The sequence below is a fragment of the Tinamus guttatus genome, unplaced genomic scaffold (genome assembly GCF_059628265.1).
Source record: "Tinamus guttatus ecotype Peru unplaced genomic scaffold, ASM5962826v1 Tinamus_guttatus_pri_ptg000866l, whole genome shotgun sequence".
NCBI classification, from domain to species: Eukaryota; Metazoa; Chordata; class Aves; order Tinamiformes; family Tinamidae; genus Tinamus; species Tinamus guttatus.
The window spans coordinates 181,700-204,770 of NW_028289400.1; the positions used below are offsets into that span (position 1 = coordinate 181,700).

A 23,071-nucleotide genomic window follows, 5' to 3' on the forward strand; every position below is an offset into this window, starting at 1 on the left:
GACGGCAGCAAGGATAACGCTAGAATTATTAAGATACTGCAACGTCACTTTACAGAAAACCAGTACCTATTTATGTGTGTTAGCGTTGTCGCGGTGGTGTGTCCGTGCTCTAGAAGTCAAACCTCTTTGAGATGGGGCTAAAGACCTCCGCTCGTCTTTGACCCTGATCAAGGCTGTATTATTTCCATGAAAGTCATGGTAACTCGTACAAGCGCCGGGCGCGGCGGCAGGAGCGAGAGATACCGCGTATCTCTGTCCGGAGCGAGAGCCGGGACGCAGCCGGGCGCCCGCACGGGGCTCCGGGGCGGAACGTGCCTGGAAATAATTGGGGACTCAGGGTCTGCTCCCATTTCCCGACCTCGCACCCCCGTCCTCGGCGGAGCCCTGTGCTGTGAGCCCCGTAGGTGACGTCTGCATTTACACGCTGCGTATTTCGTGTTTCAGGAGCTCGTGTGTCTTCTTTTTATGTATATAGTCTCCGGAAGGGGGGTCTTAGGGCTTCGTTTTGACTTGGAACAGCGTTTGAGAGCGGTATGGAGTACTCCTTTTTTTTGTTTTGTTCTTGTTAGTTTTATTTTTTTAATTTAATTCTTTTCTTGGGGTAGACTGGAGAAATAGACCCAAGTTCTCGAGAGGTGACAGGCAGAGGAAGCGTTTGGCTTTCTCCATCCCAACAAAAGGGAAACCCCAAGGGATGCGCCGGAGCCGGGGTCGCAGGAGCCGCATCCGGCGCGCCGGGTCCCTGCGGTCCCCACAGGCACCTCCAGTGCCCTCCCCTCGCTGCTGCTGGGGGGGACACGCTCCTCTCAAGCTTTAGTGGCTAATAACAAAATTTTAGCAATGTACGAAGAAATAGAAAAAAAAAAAAATCCCACGACCAGACCTTCAGAGGATAGAGGTTTTATTGATTTATCTGATGTCTATTTTTATACTGCTCGGGGAAACTTCCTTCCCCAAAGTCTCTGCGTTGGGAGGGGTCAAGTTCAGTAGCACAATTTTAAAGGAAAATTCCTCTTTCGGCATTTCAAATGCTTATTTTTTTTTTTTTAAATAAGCCTCGGAGCAATTCTAACAATCAAAGCCTGGCTGTGTGTAGCAACGATGTAAGAAATTTAGTGGAAGGTGTAGATGTTAAATAATTGTTTTTTTTTTTTTTAAAAAAAAGAGATGATGTAGAAATCCTCTAATCTGATACCAAGCAGTTGTGCGTGATGCTTTCTGGGGAAGAGCAGCATTTTGCCTGCTTCAGAGCTGAAACAGAAATGCTTTTACCTGCCTTGGGTCCGGCGGTGAGGAGGAGCCACGGGATGTCACGCGCACGCGGTTGAAATAAAGAAGGGAAGAATCAATCATGACTATTGCTATGAAGGGAAGAACAAACCTAGAGGTGTAGCGAGAGGGAGAGGGACGGGCTGATGCTCCTGCCCCTCAACCCACCTCCTTCCTCCGGCGAGGAGCGCTGCTCTGCGGGCGCAGGACGGCTTTGGGCTTGCGGAGTCGAGCTGTTACGATGCATTTTCTCCCCCTGTGATGCCCCTTCCTCCCTCGAAACGCTGCTCCCGGCCGCTGCTTTGGACGGGGTTGTGTTGTTACTGTGGGTCTTTGGTATGAGCAACAAAATTGGAGGCCCCTCGCGAGGAACTTGCCTCTGTCCTTGCAGAAGTCCAAGGCCATGTGGAAACTGGAACATCTTCGGCAGCCGAGGGCTTTGGGGAGCATCCGAGCTGTGATCTGGGGTCGTTCCATTCGTTTGGCTTCCGAGGGCAAAAAGAGGCAATTCCTGGGCGTGAGGTAGAGGGAAAAAAAGCCCTTGACCAACCTGCCAGGGATTTCACCAGGGTAAAGGGAATGAGGCCAGCGAGACGCCGGCCCCAAACACAGAAACTGCATCTTAACAGCACCACCGGCTCCGTGCGGGGCAGGGGGAGTTCAATAAAGCCAAAGACTGTTCGCTGCTAGCAGAAATGAGTGACTGTAGTTTCATCCGATGTTCTGTAATTCAGTGTTTACAGTATTTATTTTTAGTAATTGACTGCAATTATATATCTATATATATAGGCTTCCTTATTTTTGTATTTTACATACTGTTTTCTCGAGTGTGGTATTGTATTTCTCAGCTCCCCTTCGCCACGATTGCTGCTCCTAGTCAGTGACAAATAAAACAGAGCAAAAAGCAACACGGTTTCTGGGCGAGTTGTGATGTGCTTGGGGGCTTCGTGCTCCTGTCCCACCTGCATTTACTGGCAGCATCCACCACAAAACACCATTTAAGGCAGAAAACGATAGACACTCATAATTATTACACTTGAAATCATTTATTCGCAAGTTGCCACCTTTTTCCATCTTATCTAACACTTTCTTTTTTTAATCCTTGTTATAAAGTACAAAGGGTTTTTATACTTTTCTGATAACGTTAAAAAAATAGGCTACTAAAGAGGCAAAATTCCCACTTGGAATCCAAAAATCCTCATGTAAGAATTCAAAATAGCAGTAGACAAACATAAAAATCAACCAATACATACAAAAAAGTCTACTACAATGTACCTCTTACTCTTGACTGGTTCATTAAACCAACTAAAAATGAATCCCTTGTTCCCAGCTCTCCTTTTGGATCCTGTGACCTTGCTTAACTGATGTGAAGTGTGTGTTAACACATACAACTCTAAAGGCACTCAAAGGTCACAGATTCCTGAGCTAAAGCAGGATAATTTCCCAATATAACACTTAAAAGAAGTCACCAAAAAAAAGTTTAAAAACTGGTATTTGGTTTACATGAGTATATTAAGGATTCAGTAGAATCCTTGGTGAAAGCTGCTGCTGTATAATGGACTTAAATGACAGTTAGTACATTAGAGAATTCTCAGTACATGGAAAAAAAATCACTTCTGAATATCCTCATCTGAAAAATCATTTGCTAAGGAAAAAAAAAGATTTTTTCCCCACAACATTAAAAATAAAAGGCCTAAGAGCAATAAAGAAATGTATATATGAGATGTAACAAAGGCTTAAAAAACAAGCAAGTCTGAAAATCTGTACAAACACTTAAATGACTAACAAAAGTTGACAGGCAATATTTACACAGATGTATTTGGCCCTGATGAAAAAGGACCAGAGAAATAAGCAAAAGATGCTTCTGGTATTTACAGATCAGTTATTAAAACCAGAACAACCTAAACCAACTGAGCCCAAAACACTAAACACACACTACAATGTGTGCTCAGAATTTTACAACGTAAGCCAGTAATGCCATTCGCACAAATTCCTCTTTTCCAATTTGGCTCGGATTTTACCCAGAAAAATACAAAGGAAACATGGAATGGCTACTGTCTGAAAATGCAAGACAGACAGAAAGATTAAAAAATAAAAGAACAAATATAAGATAACGAGTTTTGGCCTATATCATTTCAGATATGCATAGGAGTATACCAAGGCTGGAGAACAGCCATATGTATTTGCTACAGTGTAAGGCCTTATTTTTTTCTCTCTCATCAGAGCTGTGTGCGTCAGCAGGGCATTTAATTTAAAGCAGGCATAGGAAGGTAGAGAGGTGCTACTACATCCCCCGAGGAGGTCTCAGGTTTCCGCATTCTCCAGCGGCGCCTCGCTCTCCGTTTTCTTCTCCGGCGACGTGTACAAGAAGTTACAGCAGATGTAGAGTGGGAAGAGGAGAAGTCTGCTGTCCAAATTCATGACCACTTGCTCCTGCAAAGCAAACAGGGGAGGTTCTTGGAGCAAGCGATAATGTTCCAATTTACGGGAAGCCCAACAGGGAAACGGGCAATCCACGGAGCGGGATATTGGCCACACATGATCGACAGAGTCATTCTCTAAATTCCAGTTACTATGTACATATGCATCTACTATGTACATATAAAATAATAGGCCAGAGCAAGCTCCAGATAATCATTCTGCTTTACCTTAAGCAGGTGTTTTACAACACCCACACTGATAAGGTGTTCTCACACCAGTAAATTAAACCCTTTGTCTCACGGTCTCCATCCCTCCGCGTCAAGGATAACCAACTGTAAAAAGGGACTGTGCAACCTTCACCTTCCAAAGCAAGCTGGGGTGGAAAGGAGACTTTTCTATCACTACCAGTTTCACCACATTTAACAAATTGTGCACTCCATAACAGGATTTTAAGGCAAATCATAGTTTCTTGGCAAGATTTTTTTGCTTGTTACTTTAGGAACTGGTTCTGGAAGAGTAAAATAGTCCTATGTATGGACAGTATTTCCAAAGAGAGCATTTCCATGCCCTTGCCATCTGCATGCCACTGCTGGATTTAAGGGGCTTGATGACCAGTAACAATATGGCAATAAACTTTACAGTAGTAAACACCAGCCTTGAACAATACGCAGGCACTAAGCCTTCAACCTGCACCTTCTTCAAATAAATGCCAGTTCCAAACAAGGAGAAGTGCAAATTGCACAGAGTAGTTACTCAATACTGACTACTACATTGTAACATAATGATTAAAAAGGAAACCTGAGGAGTTCCCATTTACTAAAAACTACTTTTTCAAAAACGGCGCAAGTTTTAACTACATGCTTTAGCAGAACAACCCGCTCTTTATCATTTATGGATAACCATGACTAAGAAAATATTTTTTATACCCAAAATATTGCCAAATGGAAAGTAACTCACCAGTGTGGGAAGTCTGGGAGAGGAAGCAGTTGTTTAGAGGAAGGGTAAATTATCAGCAGTCTCAAGCAGCACCATGGGAACCAATTTCACTAACACAAGTAAAACCAACCCTAAGAAAGTCTGAAGTGTCCTGCTCTAATTAGACTTCATAAATTCACTCCAACCTCCACTACCTATAAAGGAAGCTCATGAAATTCCATAAGCAACAACAAGGAAGAAAAGCTTTTCAGATGCGCTGCTAACTTCCTAGCATTTTTTAAAAGCTTTGACTCCAAGTAATTCCAAATTCAATGAATCAAAAATCCAGACGTACCTGGTCCTTTTCAAGGGTTAGGATCTGATATCCTGTTGTTCTACTGCAAATGACTTTCCCACTGCTATCAAAAGAGGCCAGGCGTAACCTAAGGGTTTAACAACAGTTAAATGACTTCATCTCCCACAACTACTTTTTTTTCAGAACAAAAAGCTTCTCCCAAGGAGGGAGAATAACATTTTCAAACGTAAATATCTTTGTGGCAACAAAATCAATTGCAAGGAAAAAAAAAGACTTTGTTGGGGCAACAGATTTGAGCACACGCCACAGAGCCTGAATCCTTGGTGATTTGGTACCTGAAGGCTATGTTTCTCCGAGGCTGCAGGCTGACGGATCCGCTGCACGGCTGATTCAGCGTGTTTCGTTTGAAAATGATATAACGATTCGTGTAAGTCACAAGAAGGTCAAAGCCGAAGTTGAAGCCAGTCCATCGCCAGCAGTACTAAGAACACAGGTGAAAAACAAGTGAGCCACAAGGAGGAATAAGAAATGTCACTTCAAGAAGCAACGTGGAGGCACTTGGGGAGAGGATTCTTGGCTACTGAGGGGTACGCGGCTTCTTGCCAAGGCCTAATTTAAACACATCTATGTAGGCATTCACTTCAGCTGCTATCCCTTCAGTTGGTTAGAAAACACGACCTTAACATCCACTGCTGACAGAACACATTTCATGTACGTGCACACAAAATACCTCTGTGTTCTGGCAATCAGTGCAGTATTTCTGAGCAGTGTTTAACCACGGGCCCCATCCACGTGCAACGCGCTCCCTTGAGGGAGGCATCCTCATGCCCAGTGACTTCAGTGGGAACAAGATGCTGCTTCTTAGCTTTTCCATAAAGCCTGTCACCCAAGACACGCACACAGGGACCACGTGGGGTTCAGACTGGGGCTAGTAAACCACATAGCTAGAAAAGCTTCCTTTTTCTGCTTTGGAAAGCCAGTCATCGGGGAACTACATTTTAACTGCACGTATTTCAGAGATCTTGAATGACAAACCATGTCTGTATTTCCTCCTTTTGCACTCTAGAAGTTTTTTTTTCCCCCCCAAACATGGGCTTGTTTGTAGTGCAAGAGCAAAACTAAAACAGTAATTTCTTACTCATCACCAAAACAGCAGGCTTTTTTACTCTTTTAGAGAGAACAAAGCAGTTTCTCTAATGCATCACCTCCATTACATCTTTTTGATGCAGTTTGACAATTAAGACCTGTGTGTTTTGAAAATACCTAACATGCCCAAGACATGTCAGCTATGCAAAAAGCAAGCCACATGCTGTACTTACATCACCATCCTTTGCAAGCTTTCTACCACACCTCATGCTGTTTCCTTCCAGGTCTTCTTTATTTATTTCTTGAGGCCTACAAAAACAAAAGGTGCAACTTTTAAGGACACTTAAACACCTTTCTATGCTGCTTTCAAGTGGGAATGACCAACAGTCCCAAGTAACCTGGTCTGACCCTGTTCTGAGCAGAGGCTGGGCTAGGTGACCTCCCCGGATCCCTTCTGCCCTGAAGTACCCTATGATTATGAGGAAGCTCCACAAAACTGCAATATAAACCAGACTGTAAAAGTCCTGCTTAACCAAGGCGTAACACAGGCCTCCTTCCAGGGTAGGAGGACACTTTTTATTTTTGTGCTCAGCTGTTGCAACAAGCTACGTTCTGCAATCGTCCTAGGAAAGAACAGCCTTTCCAAATGCGGCGCTGGGACTTACTTGCTGCTCCAGAGCAGCTCTGGGGCTCTGCGCTGGGCAGAAGCACCCCCAGGAGCCGGGTGGAAGGTTTCTCAAGTTGCTGGTTATGCAACTTGCCTAGAAATGTCAGCCCTCGGTGAGCACGAAGCGACACCAGCCCCTGGGTTCTGCAAACTACAGCAGCACAAGATTCCTACACGCGACGGCTTCCACCGGAGCTCCAACCAGCAGGGAAATCTTGCAGCCCCAGCGCAGCTCAAGTCAGGCCCAGTTTTCGAGAGGTTACGTTACTCACTTCATTTTAATAATGGTTACATCACTAACCACATAAGCAACCATTGCCAGAAAGTCTTCAAATTACACCGAGGACAAATGTTTAAATTGGGTATTATAAATCACAGTAAAGGGTAATAATCCTTCACAAATTACATTAAAACCCCACAACACTAAAAAGCATACTTTTAGCTATATGAGCAAGAAGAAATGCAGCATCTCTTCTCCTCCTGCTCCAAATACACCATGGGAACTCATGGCTACAGCTTTTATGAACAAACCCAGCTGTGTTGTTTTTCCCCCCATTTCTGTAAAAACTAAACCTGGAAGATTACATACTTTATGAGCAGGTTAAGCAAATAAGCTAATCGTGCTAACCACATTGGCCCAGGAAGCTCCTGCACGTTTCTTCCACATCTTCAAACCAACCTGGTTACGTAACTGACCTACATTCAGCAACAGTGATAAAAGATTTATTTCTGTTTAATAAATTACAAAAACACGAGCACACGATCGAGGCAGACTTTAGTATTCTCCCCTCCTTAGTTCCTTGAGGAGCTTCAGGAGATGCAAAACTTTCTGCCTTCACCACTTGCACGAGCCTCCCGCACGCCCAGCGAACAGGCAAGTTATTCTGTTTCGTTCTTAAGCGCTGCCAAAGAGGCAGTCGGAGAGGGAACAGTTCCAGTCATGGGCTTAAAAGATTTGTCGCCCACCTGTCATAGGAACAAATGTTTAATTGTGGAAAAATAAACGATCCACTTGAGTGCAAACATGTACACCCTAAGCAGCTACATTTCAAAGTCACAGACTCCGGCATTATAGCAAAAACAAAGTCTCAAAGTTTGAAGAGTGAACAACACATTTAATCCTTTTAAATGCAGACTACTTAAAGGAGAAGGGAGTCATTTTTCTCCCCTCTGTAAAGCTGTCCACGGAGTGAAGTGCACTGCACACCCTAAAGCAAATTAACTCCCGCTTTAGCAGTGTTGGCATCCGCCGGCGCGGTCGTGCGCCAGGTGAGACGTGGAAACAGAGCTGCACTCTGGGGCACTCACACTTCACGTCCTGCCCAGCTTATAAACGTCCATCCTCGAGTCTAAGGAGAAAAACTCAGACAATACATTGACACAGGTACCACGTGTGAGAGCAAGGACAGCAGAGCTGGTAAGAAAATGGTCCTAGAGACCCTTCTTTTTTTTCTTCTAGCTACAGGTTAATTAAATACCCCAAATACTTGCTCTAGCACAAAGGAACAGTTGCCTCTCTCCCCCTCTAAGATACAGTTAGGAGCACCTCGCTACTGGGCATCACTACTTCTTGCAAGCAGAAGAGAGATGTTATCTCAGAAATACAAGTAACATTCAGATATTACCTAATACAGAGCAGCATTGCAACAGAGCTGCTTACACAGAAATTAAAGGGAAGTATCTTTATAGAGCATCTTGCTTCCACATAACTCCAGAGAACGTGTTCACAGGAGTGTATATATATAGATAGATATCTATATATATCTATATACACACACACACCCCAGAAAAAGAAAAATACAAGAGAAAAGGCCGTGAAAACGGCGCTGCTCATTTCAGGCGTCAGCAAAATCATCGTTACTGTGGTCGAACACACGAGTGTTGGATTTTGAAGCTCGTTTTTTGCCTGTTATCTTCAGTTTGGTACAGGGCCGCACGTTTCAGCAGCACATAAAGCAGATGGTTGGCAATTAAAATACTCTCACTGCTTACAGTGAGCTACTGAAGAGAATAAAACCAAACAAATATACAGTCTTGTCTTGTGTCAGGGCTTTGTGAAGCTCACTTTTATATTACCTGGGATTCTCATGTTGTAAGCCAGAACCTAAGAGCCAGAAGGTGCAACATATGATCATCTGCTGTTAGACACATTGACAGTAGCATTACAGTTTACCCCAAAAAGAAAACTACCAAAAACAAGCTATGATCATCCTACATTAAACTTTAGAAGAGATTAAGAGATTTAAGATTATGTTCTTCGCCTTTACCATTTCCTAAAGCACTGCTATGGCCAAAGACAACCACTGCTAAAGAACTTTATTATTCTGAGAAACATTAGAATTTGGGGGGTTTTATTGGACTGATATATGAAAACCATCAAAAGTAACTAGGGAACATAATCCACAATTAAACTATAGGGGATGCTGCTAAAGGATGCTCATGATTAATACAAATTGTTTCAAAAGAGAACTGGACATATACAAAAACAGGTCTATTGGTGCTGGTTGTTTAATAATGATCCAGCTAAAATCTCCACATGGAAAAATCCTGAACTACTTAATGCCAGAAGAATACACAGAGAGAACATCCTCCCTTCTATTACACATAAAGGCGATAGGACATATATAATTATTTACCATTAGGCATTGTCATAGACTGCATGCCCTTTGGTCCAGTTCAGGGCAGCAACTCTTAGGCTTTTCAGGTTGCATTTAGTAAATTAAGCACACCACTGCAATGGAGCCTGCTCCTCCCCGAATGCCAGATATTGGACTAACAGAATTGATCGAAGAAAATCGAGGAATGACTTTATGGAATTCTTTAGAGGCAATAAAAAGAACACAGCTTTCTAACCTGCCATGTATCTCCCACAAAGCATGCTAAAACATTAAGGCAAACGAGGCAGCAGCTTCCTCAGCCACATTTTGCCTTGGTTTCGGTACTCAGAAGGGGCAAAAAGCAAGAGGAAGGAAGCGAAACGGTTTCTGATCATGTGCCTAGAGCATGCATTGAGTAAACACCGCACCCAGGGCAGCCACCATCACTGCAGCCCTGTCTGGAACGTGCTCAGGAAGCCCTAACGTGCCATATATATATATATATATATATATATATATATATATATATATATATATATATATGCCAGGCTGCTGTGTGACATAGAGGCCTGTGGAGATGTTCAGGAGGGTGCAAAGCCAAAGCACACGTGCTGGTAGCTGCCTTGGAATCTCCCGGGTAGCTGTGCAATGGGATATAAAGATGGGATGTAAAATAAGAGGATTATGGAGGGAACGAGGTGGTAGCAGTGGAAGCATCCGCAGCATCGGAAAAGCTCCAGGTGCTGCCCCAAGCATGGGAGAGGCAGGGGCAAAGGTTGGTGCACAGTTATCTGCAGAAACCAAAATGGCAAATTGCCTTTTATAACACAACAGTTGCCCACACCACAATCTTTTGCCTACCCCTTCCAAACAGGAAGAAAGCAGGATAAAAAAAAAGCACTACAGACCAACAATAAGCCTTTTCTAATACGCTCTTTATAATAAAAGGTTAATAAGTTACTATTTCACAGCCTTAACACATCAATGTTCCAGAAGTAAGAATTAGCCAATATAAAAGCATATATACAAACAAACAAACAACATTTACCTCTTGTCACATTATAAAAGTGATGACTTCTAGAGTTTTATGGTTTAAAAGACAGGAGCTCAGCCAGCCCAAGGGAAGGCGGCCCCACAGAGAACAACAAAGTTTAAAACCACAGAGATTTGCTTCCCCCGTCCTATTCTAATGTAAACTCTGTATTTAACATTTGGAGTTCATGTCAGAGGAAGGTTTCTACTTAAAGAAAGAAATAAAGGAAAGCCTGTAATATACCTACCCAATATCATTGTCTTGTTCTGCTCTGAGCATGGCAAACCACTGCTGTTTGTAAACAGAGGACAGCCATTCTAAAATTAAAAACAAATAAATAAATAAGCTTGATGTTTTCTTTGGAGCTGGGAACAGCGATGTTTATAAACATTTGAAATGCAGAAATAAAGTTACATTGTAGTAACGAGTTCATACTTTTTAACTGAAAAGCCTATGCAAACCCATCTAGAAGGCTGAAGGTTAATTCACCTTTGAGCCTCAACCACAGAGGCAACACAGATAAAACTGAACAGCCAGCACTGACCCGGCACTATATTCATCTCATGAAGCCTTCATGATTCCTCCAAACGATGCAACTCAAGAGATTATTTTGTCTGCACACAAAACTCAGTTAACTAAGAGCTGGCAAGCAGCCCTTAGAAGAAGATCCTGTTTTCTGCATCTCCAGTAAAACTCTGTACGAGCAAAGTAAGAAGTAAATTAAATCAAAGGATGGGGAAAAGCAACCAGGACTTATCAGAGGTCCTCTAATAACAAAGGGGAGGTGTCTTCTACTAGAAGAAAACGTATATCAGGTTTGCCTTTGAGTACAGCATGAAGCTTTGACCTGCTACAAAAATTACACAGTTGCAGCCAACAGGTGAAATTCAAAACAAGAACAACTCAGAAGCAGCCAAAGCACAGTGGGATGTTCCTCTTCATCTAAAAAAAAGGCAAGTATGCAAGGGCATACAAGAAGAAACTTTATGAAGAGATGGTTTGGGATGACAGAGAGGAGGAGAAGCTCTATCACAGTGGAAACTAAGCAGGGAGTCAGAGAGGATGGTAGAAGGGGGGAGAAGGGAGGACACAGTATGGAGATGTCCTTGGCAGTTCTAAACACAGAATGTAAAACTGACGCTTGCGCTGCTCATTTCTGGAGTAAGATTCAGGTGTCCATAAGACAAAAACAAAAAATAGGCAGAATATAAGTAAAGCTATGCAATAAGACTTAAGGAAAGTTACACAAGGCATAGAGACCAGATGTGCTGTGAGGGGAAAACAGGCGGTCAAGTACCTTTCATTTTGTATACATATATATTTATATATGTATGTATGCATAAAATAAATGTGTGCATGTATACATACACGTACACAAACACACATGCACTTTTTTTTTCTTCATTTCACATTTCAGTTGTATTTCACCTCTTAAGCTGGAAGCACCAGAAGGGAAAGAGTGTTTGGAAATGTCCACAGGTTATCAGGTGAAGAAGAATAATGAACTTTTCACTTACAGACATGTTATGGATGCCCCATGCATCTTTTACATACTTACAAAAAAGAAAAAATATTCCAGTGGGAACCTCTGGTCTACTATTTTCTGCTCCTCCTGCAGGGGCTATGTGCATGCAGAACATAAAATATTAACAACATCCTTTCTTTCAATTATTTAAAATACTTTCTTTCTATCCTGTTAGAGAATAATTTCATTTAAATTAATCAAAAAGGTTTAAGCTACCACACAAGCTACCCAGAAATTTCCATGCCCACAGACTCCTACATTTACTACACAGTACTCTCAGATTTTTGAAGCTGGCAAACAAGCAATCCATTCAAAAAACACACTGTTACCATTTATCTACACCTCCTTCTACATGACAAGGCAGGCTCCTGATCTTACTACAGCTCTTGGCTACAAACACAAATCAGCAGATTACAAAAGCGATCAAGTGTTGAAGCCTAACAGCACAATGTCATTAAACATTCAAAGATCTCCATGTTGTGTTTCTCTTCTCTCTCTGCTACTGCAGTTCTCTTAATTAAAAGCTTTTATTTCTTTTTTTTAAAGCAGCAGCAACAAGTGGAGCTGAAACCTCAGACACTCTAGTCACCCACATCAGTCACATGTGCAACAATTCCTGTAAATCTACTCACCCTCTATCACTGCAAAGTGTCCATGCCTCTACTTCAGCTTTTTCACAGCTTATGAAATGCTTAAGCATGAAAGTTTTGCTCTCTGCTCTTTTGAACTCTGTGGAAATTACTCACTCTTTGCCATTAAGCATAAATATATCAGCCTCAAAGTTGCAATCATTCCTTAATGATTTAAGAAGTTGTCCTTTATTGTATGTGCAGAGATACGTGGGTTTTGATTTCGTGCCTATGTGCTGTTTATTCACAGTAGGATGTTAAAGAAAGTCTACTCAGTACAGTCCTGAAAAACAGTAGCAGCAATGTGCAGAAGAGTAATTCAAGTCTAGTACTGGCAAATTGCCATTTTGCAATATCTTATTCACTTGCTGATACAGAAATGATTGAGATTCTCATGTATCCTGTCATTAAATCAGGTAAGAATTTAAACTGTCCTTTCCCAAAGCTAACTTATTTTCTATTATAAAATTAAAGCACCTTTGCACTTACATTTGTACCAAAAATCTAACTTAAAGGCATTTACTAAAATTGGTTATATTGACATTTTAAATCACTTAGGTATATCAGATATCACATGTCACAAAACAGACCTATTCTTCAAGCATTATTATGTAAAATAAAACAATATCCTCACTCTCTGTCCCAACCTGCTCCACCTACTGGATATAACTGACCAAGCCACAGGCAAGAGTCAGTTGTGCCTCTTGCTCAGGCACTCAGTCTATTATGTCCTGGCTCCATCTGCTGTTCAAAGAACACTTCAAGAGACATTTAGGGCACAGGAGAATCAAATTTCCTTCATATTGCCTCAGTCTATTTAGATATTAATTCATATCACATCTACAAATAAAGATAGCCAAGGCACTTAAACAGTAGTAACTGTCTATACTAACTTACAAATTGGAGTCCTTATAGAAAGGGAGGGAAAGACCCTACCCATCTACATGTACTCATGATCCTTATCATAACCATAATTCAGCTCTCATCAGCTGCATTCTTTGGGAGGGAGAATTGCTCAAGGCTATTCAGGGTGCAACTTGCTGAGCAGCTAAACCATTATTTCTGGCAGAAAAAGGAGGAAGCCAAATAAAACAACACTTCTTATGTAATCAAAATGGCAAGGAAATGGTTTTAAAAATGATCAAACAAGCTGATCAGACTAGCAAGCTTCAAAGAAAAGATCCTGACAAGTCTGCTTTGTCATTACAGTATCATGATGTTAATGGCTTGGAAGGCATTGGGGGGAAAAAAGTGTGAAATGAAAAGTAATTTTAGCTCTACAGAAAGAATGTCGTGGAAATCAAAATCAGTTTTAAATATTTACGTATAGCAAGAGTCCAAATCAAAGCCCAAAGCTAGAGGGATGGACAAAGGGAGGAAGACAGATATCAAGAAGATATAAATAATGAATAAAGAGCTCGGTAACAGTCACCTTAATTGACATTTGGCAATTACACCTATGAATAAGGGGCTTGGAGATGCAGATGAAGGGATAGTTCAACTGTGATAGCATTGAATTTTTCATCCAGACTCTCTCAGAGTGGTTTGTCTACCTTTCATTTACACAACTTCTATTCTTAAAGCCAAGATTCAGCCACGATAAGGGCATCCTTAGTGAGGTATGGAGCAAAGATAACAGGAGCCAAATCCTAAAGGAACCAAGGCAGGGCACAAGAGGTCAGCACACAGAGCACAAGGACCACAAGGATCAAGATGAGAGCAGGGCTTTTTATTTCTTTAATAACAGTAATCAATGGCAAAATTAAGCTGCATCTTACTCTATGGGGAAAAAATACCAGGACCTAGAATGAGGAAAATGTATTTTATACAATGTGAAATGCAAATAAAAGGTACACAAGCAGATTATTTAACTATCCAGTCACCTCCAAAAATATCCTAAATATCAAAGTAGACACTTCTTTTTCAATATGGAAAAGAGTTCACAGCATCTTGTGCTTTTGCTTACGTTATCAGGTATCTTCCAAATTTTATTTAGAATTACCTTTTTCTTTAAAAAATGGTAAGAGGTAGGATACAAGTTGAATCACACAATGTTCTGTTCTCCTAAAAGGATAGGTTTTTGCGTGTCTGGGTCTGCGGAGTTATTTAAACACTGGTAACATACTATGTGTTGATTATAGAGTATTTGGAGAAATAGCTGTGTGCATGTGCTAAGCGTTTTACATGTGTAAATTTAATATTCAGTTCCTCTTGGAATTTCAGCCACCAGTCAGACTTTAGAGATGAGTATGTGAGTGATCAGGTAGCTGTACAGCTGCTATACATACCTGGGTGTTTTCCTCCCAGTTACTCTAGGATAAATCAGACTAGGAAAACACATAAAATTTGAGTGTTTGCATATTTGCTCACCTGAGGGTATTAGATAATCTCGCTCAACAATTCTGGCCGATGCCAAGTCACTGATGATGTACTGCAATCTCAAGTGTTTGAACACCGGCAGGAACGCACTCCCTTGTTCTGATTCCAGAAAGGCAATGTCGCCCTCAAAATCTGCAAGACAGCATACTTGTGTCACAATTTATTTTCCTAAATATTTTCCAGAACTTCCCCTTGTTCATTGGGGGAAGTTATTATGGACAGGAAAATTACATTTTGCAGCTTAAAATAACTGATAGATTTTGTTTAAATCTCAAACTTACTTACGTTCAAACCGTTTCAGCAGAAATGTTAGACTAAACTTACCTTTTTTTGAAATGCATCGTGTCTTCTCATGAGAGGACAAAAAACAGTTTAATCTAACCATGCAAAAGCTGTTCAGTGAAGATAACCTGATCACTTCAGAGCAGGTAGACAAAATAGTTAAATCAATGCCAGAGGAACATGAAGCTGAAGCAAGTCTTTACAGAGAAAATGGGGCAGAGTTTTGGGGAAGGCATCCACGTTGTATTGCCAGCCTGCACCCTCCACAGTCCAAGGCCATGCCAGTAATCCTACCTTTCCGGCGCTTGGCAAACCAGGCATCAGCTTCAGTTAAAAGTTGTTTCAGAGACCCATTCCAAGAAGGCACGAGCTGAAGGAACATCCACTAGGTAAAGGCAATAACATTATTAAAAGACTATGCAAATAGTATGTTCATACTGCTATTTTAATAACGCAGTCACTCCTACAAAATTTCTGATGTTCTATTAAATATTTGCAAGCAATACCAAAATGCCTACAATTCTCATCCTTTTACAAACCACATACTACTCAACAGTACAACTTTACAAAGCAACAGCTAGACCCTCTTCAAGTACCTTTTTAAGAGCAGTGTACACATCCATTTCCACTTGCATTACAAACAGGTTAGAAGAGCTGATCAGCTGCTTCATGAGGTTTATGCTGAAAGAAAAACACAGAAGAGTTCTGTGAGACAGCACAGACAGAGACACCCACAAGCAGCAAGCAGACATCCACAGCCTAGAAGCTCATTTGTGGTAAGCTACACACTTTGGGAGAAGTTGTACTTCACCTCTCTGCCACTAAAGCCAACTGAAGCCTGAATACCTGAGTTCTTTGAAGAGTTCAACACTCTGATGGGTCATTAGGTTATTCAAAAGCCACTCAAGGCACCTAGGTTAAAAGCAAGGAATTAATACCTCAGTTTTCTGCATATTTCAACATTTCTGCAGCAGTTGCTCAAGCTCCTCTGTCAATCATATGTCAAATATCATTGTGAAATACTGCTTTAAACTGACATGAACTGTTTTAATATTTTTATGCACTATTTCAAAAACATGAAGTTTACTTTAAAGTTTCGTAAAGTTCTAGGCTAAAGTTGCATTTATATTCTCTCTAATCTGCAATGAAAAACTAAGCTCAGATTCCAATTAATGCCATAGAAAAGCTCAGTGCACTCATGTGCAGCAGATGGAAGCAGTCAATACTAACCTTAACTCTCTGCTCTCAATAGTGTATTTATTCCTTCCACTTAAAGGAATGTTCAGCTTAAATAGTTATAGCCTAGAGCTATACAATAACTACAACATTTATGTCACTGTCATGCTGAAGACCAAATACGCTGTTGTTATCAATACACTCTGTTAACAGTTCTTTACAGCATAAGCAATATCTACTATAATCTACATCTATTTTAAGATACATGATTACAGTAGAAACAGGAAAACTAAATAGTATCATGAGCAGAGTTCAAGTCAGGCAAAACACAAATCAAACCAAATTAAAAATGTAATCAACCTGTTCATTTTTTACTGCTTGTAAATTCAGATTTTTTACTAACAATATACAAAGCAGTTTGGAGAGAGTAATTCTTACTTTTTCTTCACAGAATCTAACCCATACGTCCCCGCTGAATTGTAATAACCACACACAGTTTTTGCATTAATGGTTTCCTTCATTGTTTCACCGCATTGCTGAATTAAGCCATCCTGTGGGGGAAAAAAAATACCACAAACATTTAATATTTTCATTTCTAAACAGTATTGTGTAAAAGATAGCGCAGTTCATACAAACAAATTCCAATGTCTGAACAATAAGTGAGGTTACACACGCTGTTAAATTTGCCAATATCTTTTTTGCAGAGTATTTAGCAAGCAGGGAGTCAAAAGTATAGAGATACTTGGAGTGCAAAGAACAAGATGATCTCATGCTGCATGATGCAGTCCACTGCCACCACCACAAAAGCACAACCGTCTCTTTGGAACGTCCTGCATATTTCCAAGGACGTCCAGAAATGAATTTAAAAGGACATTAAATGTAATCTACTCTGATCCAGGAGATTGTATTATATAAAGTATTTCAGGGGAAAGAGCAAAGTTCAGCAAACTCCTATCTAGAAAAATTAAATGAACATTCTTTAAAAAGTTATCTAGGTCATTCCTGTCATCTATCACACTCAAGAAAAACAGCCAATACCTTTGGGTAGAACAAATGGTACAGCTTGAGGATTTAACAGTAAAGTACAGATTGTTACAACATATTTTAATGCACTTCTAGACATAAATCCCAACACATCGCTTGGTATTAGAACAGAATCTTAATCATAGCATTTTCAGATAAAACCACTGCATTATGTTGGGTTCTTGTCACACTTTCCTATAGAAAGAAGATTCATTTATCTAGCTGAAATAGTTCATAGTGTCGGAACATGCATGCACTGTAATATTTATACATATATATATATTTAATGAATATACACTGATAGAAATATGCAGTAAATACAGAATTATGCAAATTAAACTATACAACTATGTACACATCTATACAAATAGACAGATGTATATCTAAATATTTTGTGTTTAATACTTACGAGCTGCAGCATGCAGGCTGCTGCTAGAAGTGCAACGACTCGACTGGGTTTTATTAGCACATCATCTCTGTACAGGGAGCCAAAAGCCACCTGTAGAGCTGAACAGAAGCACTAGTGTCAAGCAGAGAAGCTGGGACTGAGTTTGGATGACCAAAAGAATTCTTAAATACAACTAAACCATTTCAGTGCATGCATTCTCTACAATCATACCTGTTTGATCTTGGCAGGAAACGCTAACGTTAATCAGCCCAAGAATACACACACAATAAACACAGAACACAACATTAACTAGTAAAATACAGATCATTTCACTGAATGGAAATGAACAAAATGTTCATCCCAAAAAAGCTGCAAAGTTGTTCCACAAAGCAATGTGGAGATCAATAAAACCAGATGAAAAGAAAATAAACTTTACACAGAACTCATTCTCTTCAGTTTCTTATTTACTAGTTTGAAAATAGAACTTTTGTTTTCTTTTAATAAACCATTTTATATTGAATTGGTTATGCCAGATTAGGCTTTGCCTTTGCCTTCAGAGTTTATGTTCAAATAAAAGGTTCCCACTTACCTTCTATATCAATATTCTGGTCAGGAATCTCCAACTCAATGATGTTCATGCTGGATTCTTTCCAAGAACCACTGAACATACTGGAAAAGTAGCCTGACTGTATAAGGGAAGAGGAGGGGAAAGAACTCCTGTAAGTGATTTAATTCAAACAAAGACTACCCAAAGAAGCACATGGAATCCAGGATTGTTAATATTTACCTTTATTGTAGAACAAAATTATTAGGGGAGTGGTAACTTTTCATAAACTTAAATATTCTGACATACTTTATTTCTGAAACTAGAACTACACATAAAAATTTAGACTACCTGTTTATAATCAGATTAAGTAAAGAGATTTAAATGACCAAAATAGCTGCACAAGCTCTTTTCCTACAAACCACACCACCTATGGGATATAATTAGTCCAAGAATGAAGTTCTTAATGTTACTGACAACAAATCCTGCAGGCACAGGAAAATGCCATTTTGGATAATAAAAATGCATGCAAGACATACAAATTAATGTACAAAGTTGTGGTCTCATACCAAGGACACATACACATACACCATTTATGTAAATATACCTTTGATAATAAAGTGAAAGGCATATAAAACTAGAATTTGATAGGTTTCCATCCAAAGGGAGTGAAATACACTGCTCTATTAGGACCATGAGTTTCCATCTCAGCAGAGGATGCGCGCTTTCTGAGATGCTATCACTCACTGAAGTTTACCTGAGAGATCAAAAAAATAAAGTCTATTTGTACAGTACCACACTCCCTAACCTCTTAACTCAGCATTTCAACTCAGGGCAACAGCAAGTACAAAATCCAATTTTGATTTAATTGATTATTTAAAGAAATCTATTCCTTCAACACTTTCCTTCGCTGTGACCAAATATATCACGCTACCCTCAACACCAGGACCTTATTAATTTTACCTCACGAGGCTACTAGTTTTGTCATCACCCATATACTCGTAGATGAGCTCCTCTATTTGATGAGTTTAATATTTTAATAAACATCCTTAATCCTCCATTTCTCCCAGCTGCCATGCACATGTACTGTAGCACTTTCCTTCATTTAGCAAAATAATCACAGGAACTTTAGAGATTTCAGAGAATTACTAAAGTAATCTGGGGATAGAGGCTTTTTTCTTAATGCCTGGCAATATTTTAGTTATAACTACATAATATCAGTGAAACAAAAATCTGACTTCTAACAATAAGCATCTTAACTAAGAAATTTCATCGCACGTGAACATAATTATACAAGGAAGCCGCTGCATAACAAAATTAAAAATTTCAAACCATGTTAAAAAGCACCCACAGAAGCACTTTAATATTAAATTCAATCATCGACCCACTGGCTTCATAAACTGGTTATGTAGCAACAATAAAATCACCATGAAAATTAAAAATGTTGTCATCATCAGCAATCTAGGGAATAACCATTTTTTTCCCTGCTTTATTTAAGTTGTATAATACAAGTCCAACCGTCCAACTCAGTCGCATCCTCCCATTGCTGGATACAGAGTCAAGGATGAAGGGATAATTATAACTGCATCTGCCAGCTCTCTCTCCTCATAAAACCCACCCACTTTGAGCCAGATGCACTGATGTCTGGCTAGAAATTGTTACTATATGAATGACTATTCTGCCTTTAAATTCTTTAAAATGCTTTAAGGTCAGTCAAATAAAAGGCCTTTTCGTCCTAGAATAAAGTAGTGAGTGTTCCCCCACCATGGCTAGTACAAGAGTTTTTAACCTACACTAAAGACAACAGCAACTTTATACAAATAACAATTAAAAAAGGCAAATATTAACTTCTGCTGTCATTTGTGATGTTGGATACCACATTCAACCAGTTGCTTGAGCATTTTGCATTGGCATTTGCATCTTAGGGCTCATAAAACTACACTTTGCATTAGACTAAAACTAACTAAGAAGTGCACATCATTCCAGGTCTAGCATCTGAAGTTACTTGCTGCATTTACATCCATTTCTGATGACCCTGAAAGCTTTTTTGGATGGATCTAAATGATATCTTGCTGGACAAGCCAGACAAATACGAACTATTTGACACATAGACATGGTTTGACTTTACCAGACGCCTCCGTAACTACTGATCATACAACATCAGTTCCTGCATGTGCTTGGAGAAAACTTAAGGATCCAAGTCTCCTAATCCCATACTTTGTTCTAGGGACACTTCCATAATGTCTATGGTTTCTGAAACATTTTTGGGTTATATTTACAAAGCAAATATAAGGAGGCAGCAATAAGCAATCTATGATAGCTCAGAGATAAAGTACTGTGACTGGCTCAGGGCATTACGCCTGATAACAGACTGTTAAGATAACGGTATCTATTCAGGCCAAAAATAAATAAAGTAAATAAAGTAACACTGTGAAGGTCAGCACAGAACCAGGGCACAGAGAAGACCACAGCTATTTGTATCAGCGAAGAACAAACCAACAACAAACTCAGGTTCCTGGGTCTCTGTGGAGAGCAACTCTGAGCGAGTCTGGCACGAGCTTCCCAAGGCCATTCCCAAAGCTCTCTCTTTGCTCTGCAATAATGTTCATGTCACAGGAGGCTCCCCGAGGTGTCCCGGGGCCATCCGAAGGTGGCTTCCAGGATCACTTTTACAAAAGATAAGCTGAAGTTAAAGGAAGCCGGCTCTAAAGCTGGGCAGGGAAGCAGAACCAGAGGAACTGAACCATGAAGTGCCCACTGCGCAGCAGAAAAATAAAAGGAGGAGGATAAGAGAAAAATACGATCTCACACTTGACACCTACACACTAGTTCCTTATCTAGCCATTAAATTTAGTGCTGGCTGCGAGTGAGGAAAATAAGAAAATGAACGGAAAAGGAGGCTCGTACCTGGCACAGGTAGATCTTGTGCAGGTTCCACTCCTCGCCCAGGGCGCAGATGCGCACGTCGCTGTTCTCGCCGTTGAGGAACAGGGTCTGGTAGATGTACTTGGACGTGCTCTTGAGCTTCTTCCTGCGGCGCGGGGAGACAGGCGGCGCGGGCCGCGTCACGGCCACGACGGCGGCAGACACCGGGGTTCCCCCCGCGCCCCCCGGTTCTCCCGGTTACCGGCCCCGCACCTGCGGGGCGTGTTGAGCAGCCGCTCCTCGCGCTCGGCCTCGCCGTCGCTGTCGCTGTCACCGAGCCCCTCGCCGCTGCCGCGCTTCCTCTTGCCGCCCCGGCCCTCCCCGCCGCCACCGCCGCCATCCCCAGCCGCCCCGTTGCCGCGCGGGGAGCCGCCCCCTCGCCGCCTCAGCACGCGGCTGCTCAGCGTTCCCATCGCCGCCGCCGCCCGGTCGCCGCCGCCTCCTCATGGGGCCGCGCGGAGCGGAGCGGGGCGGCAGCGGGGACGGCGGCGGTGCCTCAGCAACGGCCGCGGGCGGCCATTGTCACGGCGCCGCTGCGCCTGCGCGGCGGGGGGGGCGGAGCGGCGCCAGCTGCGCGTGCGCGGCGGGTCGCGGCACCGGCGGAGGGAGAACCAGCTGCGCCTGCGCGGCGGGGATGGGAGGGGTGCGGCGGAGTGGGCCCAGCTGCGCCTGCGCGGTGGGGAAGGGTGGGGGGGCGGAGGGCCGAGAGCAGCTGCGCCTGCGCGGTGGGGGGGCGAGGGGGCCAGCTGCGCCTGCGCGGTGGGGAAGCCCGAGCCGCCGCACCGCGCATGCGCATGCCGCCACACGGGTTGTGCTCCCGCCCCTGGGATGCAGCCCCGGGATGCCGGGAGCGGAGATAAAACAGGGATACTTTCCCCATGGATTTGGTCTCGGCAGCAGGAGGTAGAGAAAGAGCTCGTTTATTGGATTTTTAAAAGTCAGCAAGGTAAAACAAAGCTATTGGACGCAAAGCCCCAGCGTGGATCAGACTTCTCCTTGGAGCAGGCTGCTGAGGGTTTCCCAAGCTCCCATCTCCAGCCGTTAACGCAGGAGAGAAACACAGTGATCCGCAGCAGAAGGCACTGCCACATCTGCTGTTTGAGAGGAGCCTGGTTCTGAGCAAAGCAGGCAGCAGAAGGGGGCCTGGGCGTACGAACTCCTAACCTTTGCCGCAGGATCACCCAGGAACAGCCTGGAAATCCCTGCAGGAATTGCAGCCCCACCGTGTCACCAAGGCCTGCAAGCAGCCAGCGCTGCTGAGACACAGCAGGCCGCTCCGTGTAAGGCACCAGGGATGGGATAAGGCCACAGGGGACAGGTCCTGTCCCGAAAAGGCACCATTCCAGGGATACGGCTTTATCTGGAGCAAAGGCTGGCAATCCCAGTAACTCCAGGAAAAGTCCTGCTCCCATGTGTTGAGTTGGTAGGACCCAGAGTACAGGGCTGACCTATTTCTTGTAGTGTCACCAGTGACATCTCCCTTACCTGCTGATCTATAGGCAACATTTATATACATATACACATATATATACCCAAGCATATCAGGCTTGTTAATGCTCCACATTAACAGAGGGCAGGTTTAAACTCTTAGATTTTAAAGGGGTGATTTTGCATTAGAATCATCTTGCCAGCCTGAAGGAAGCCTGCACTGCGCACCCTCCCTATAGTGATTAGGTTAATTTTTCCCATGTTCTGCATCTAATTTTGCTTCAGCTGCTCAACAAGCTTTGCTAGCAAATGCAGCGATGGAGGGGCAGCTTGTCAGGAAACATGTTTAGCTCTTGCAGAGCTCAATATGATTATTCAGTCAGGTTTTAACAGCCAAACTTATAGAAAAAAGTGGCTGTGCCAAGCATAAAAGCATATCATAAGGGTCAAATTGATTGTTGTTATCTA

General features: G+C 42.0%; 1 protein-coding gene across 3 annotated transcripts; it reads right to left on the bottom strand.

The window, feature by feature from the left end:
- Positions 1–3,564: 3,564 nt before the first annotated feature.
- On the bottom strand, positions 3,565–21,603 carry GMCL1 (germ cell-less 1, spermatogenesis associated). Of its 3 annotated transcripts, XM_010212327.2 has the most exons (14): positions 21,389–21,603; positions 21,158–21,281; positions 18,296–18,392; positions 17,728–17,825; positions 16,734–16,846; positions 15,966–16,031; positions 15,716–15,800; positions 15,414–15,504; positions 14,829–14,969; positions 10,552–10,621; positions 6,241–6,316; positions 5,257–5,402; positions 4,961–5,048; positions 3,565–3,702 (listed from the first exon to the last, which is right to left on the bottom strand). In XM_010212327.2, exons 1-14 carry the CDS (start codon positions 21,586–21,588, stop codon positions 3,574–3,576), a joined length of 1,524 nt encoding a protein of 507 aa, XP_010210629.2. In that variant the 5' UTR covers positions 21,589–21,603; the 3' UTR covers positions 3,565–3,573. The 3 variants fall into 3 exon arrangements, with proteins under 3 accessions (XP_010210629.2, XP_088393979.1, XP_088393980.1); XM_088537853.1 differs by lacking the exon at positions 15,966–16,031; XM_088537854.1 differs by lacking the exons at positions 21,158–21,281; positions 21,389–21,603 and adding an exon at positions 18,858–18,965.
- Positions 21,604–23,071: the final 1,468 nt, after the last annotated feature.

Coding starts and splice junctions, on each gene's coding strand:
- GMCL1 (XM_010212327.2), bottom strand. CDS start 21,588: ATGGGAACGCTGAGCAGCCGCGTGCTGAGGCGGCGAGGGGGCGGCTCC. Junction 21,282..21,388: donor CTGCTCAACACGCCCCGCAG/GTGCGGGGCCGG, acceptor CCCGCGCCGCAG/GAAGAAGCTCAAGAGCACGT. Junction 18,393..21,157: donor ACAAGATCTACCTGTGCCAG/GTACGAGCCTCC, acceptor TCCCTTATACAG/TCAGGCTACTTTTCCAGTAT.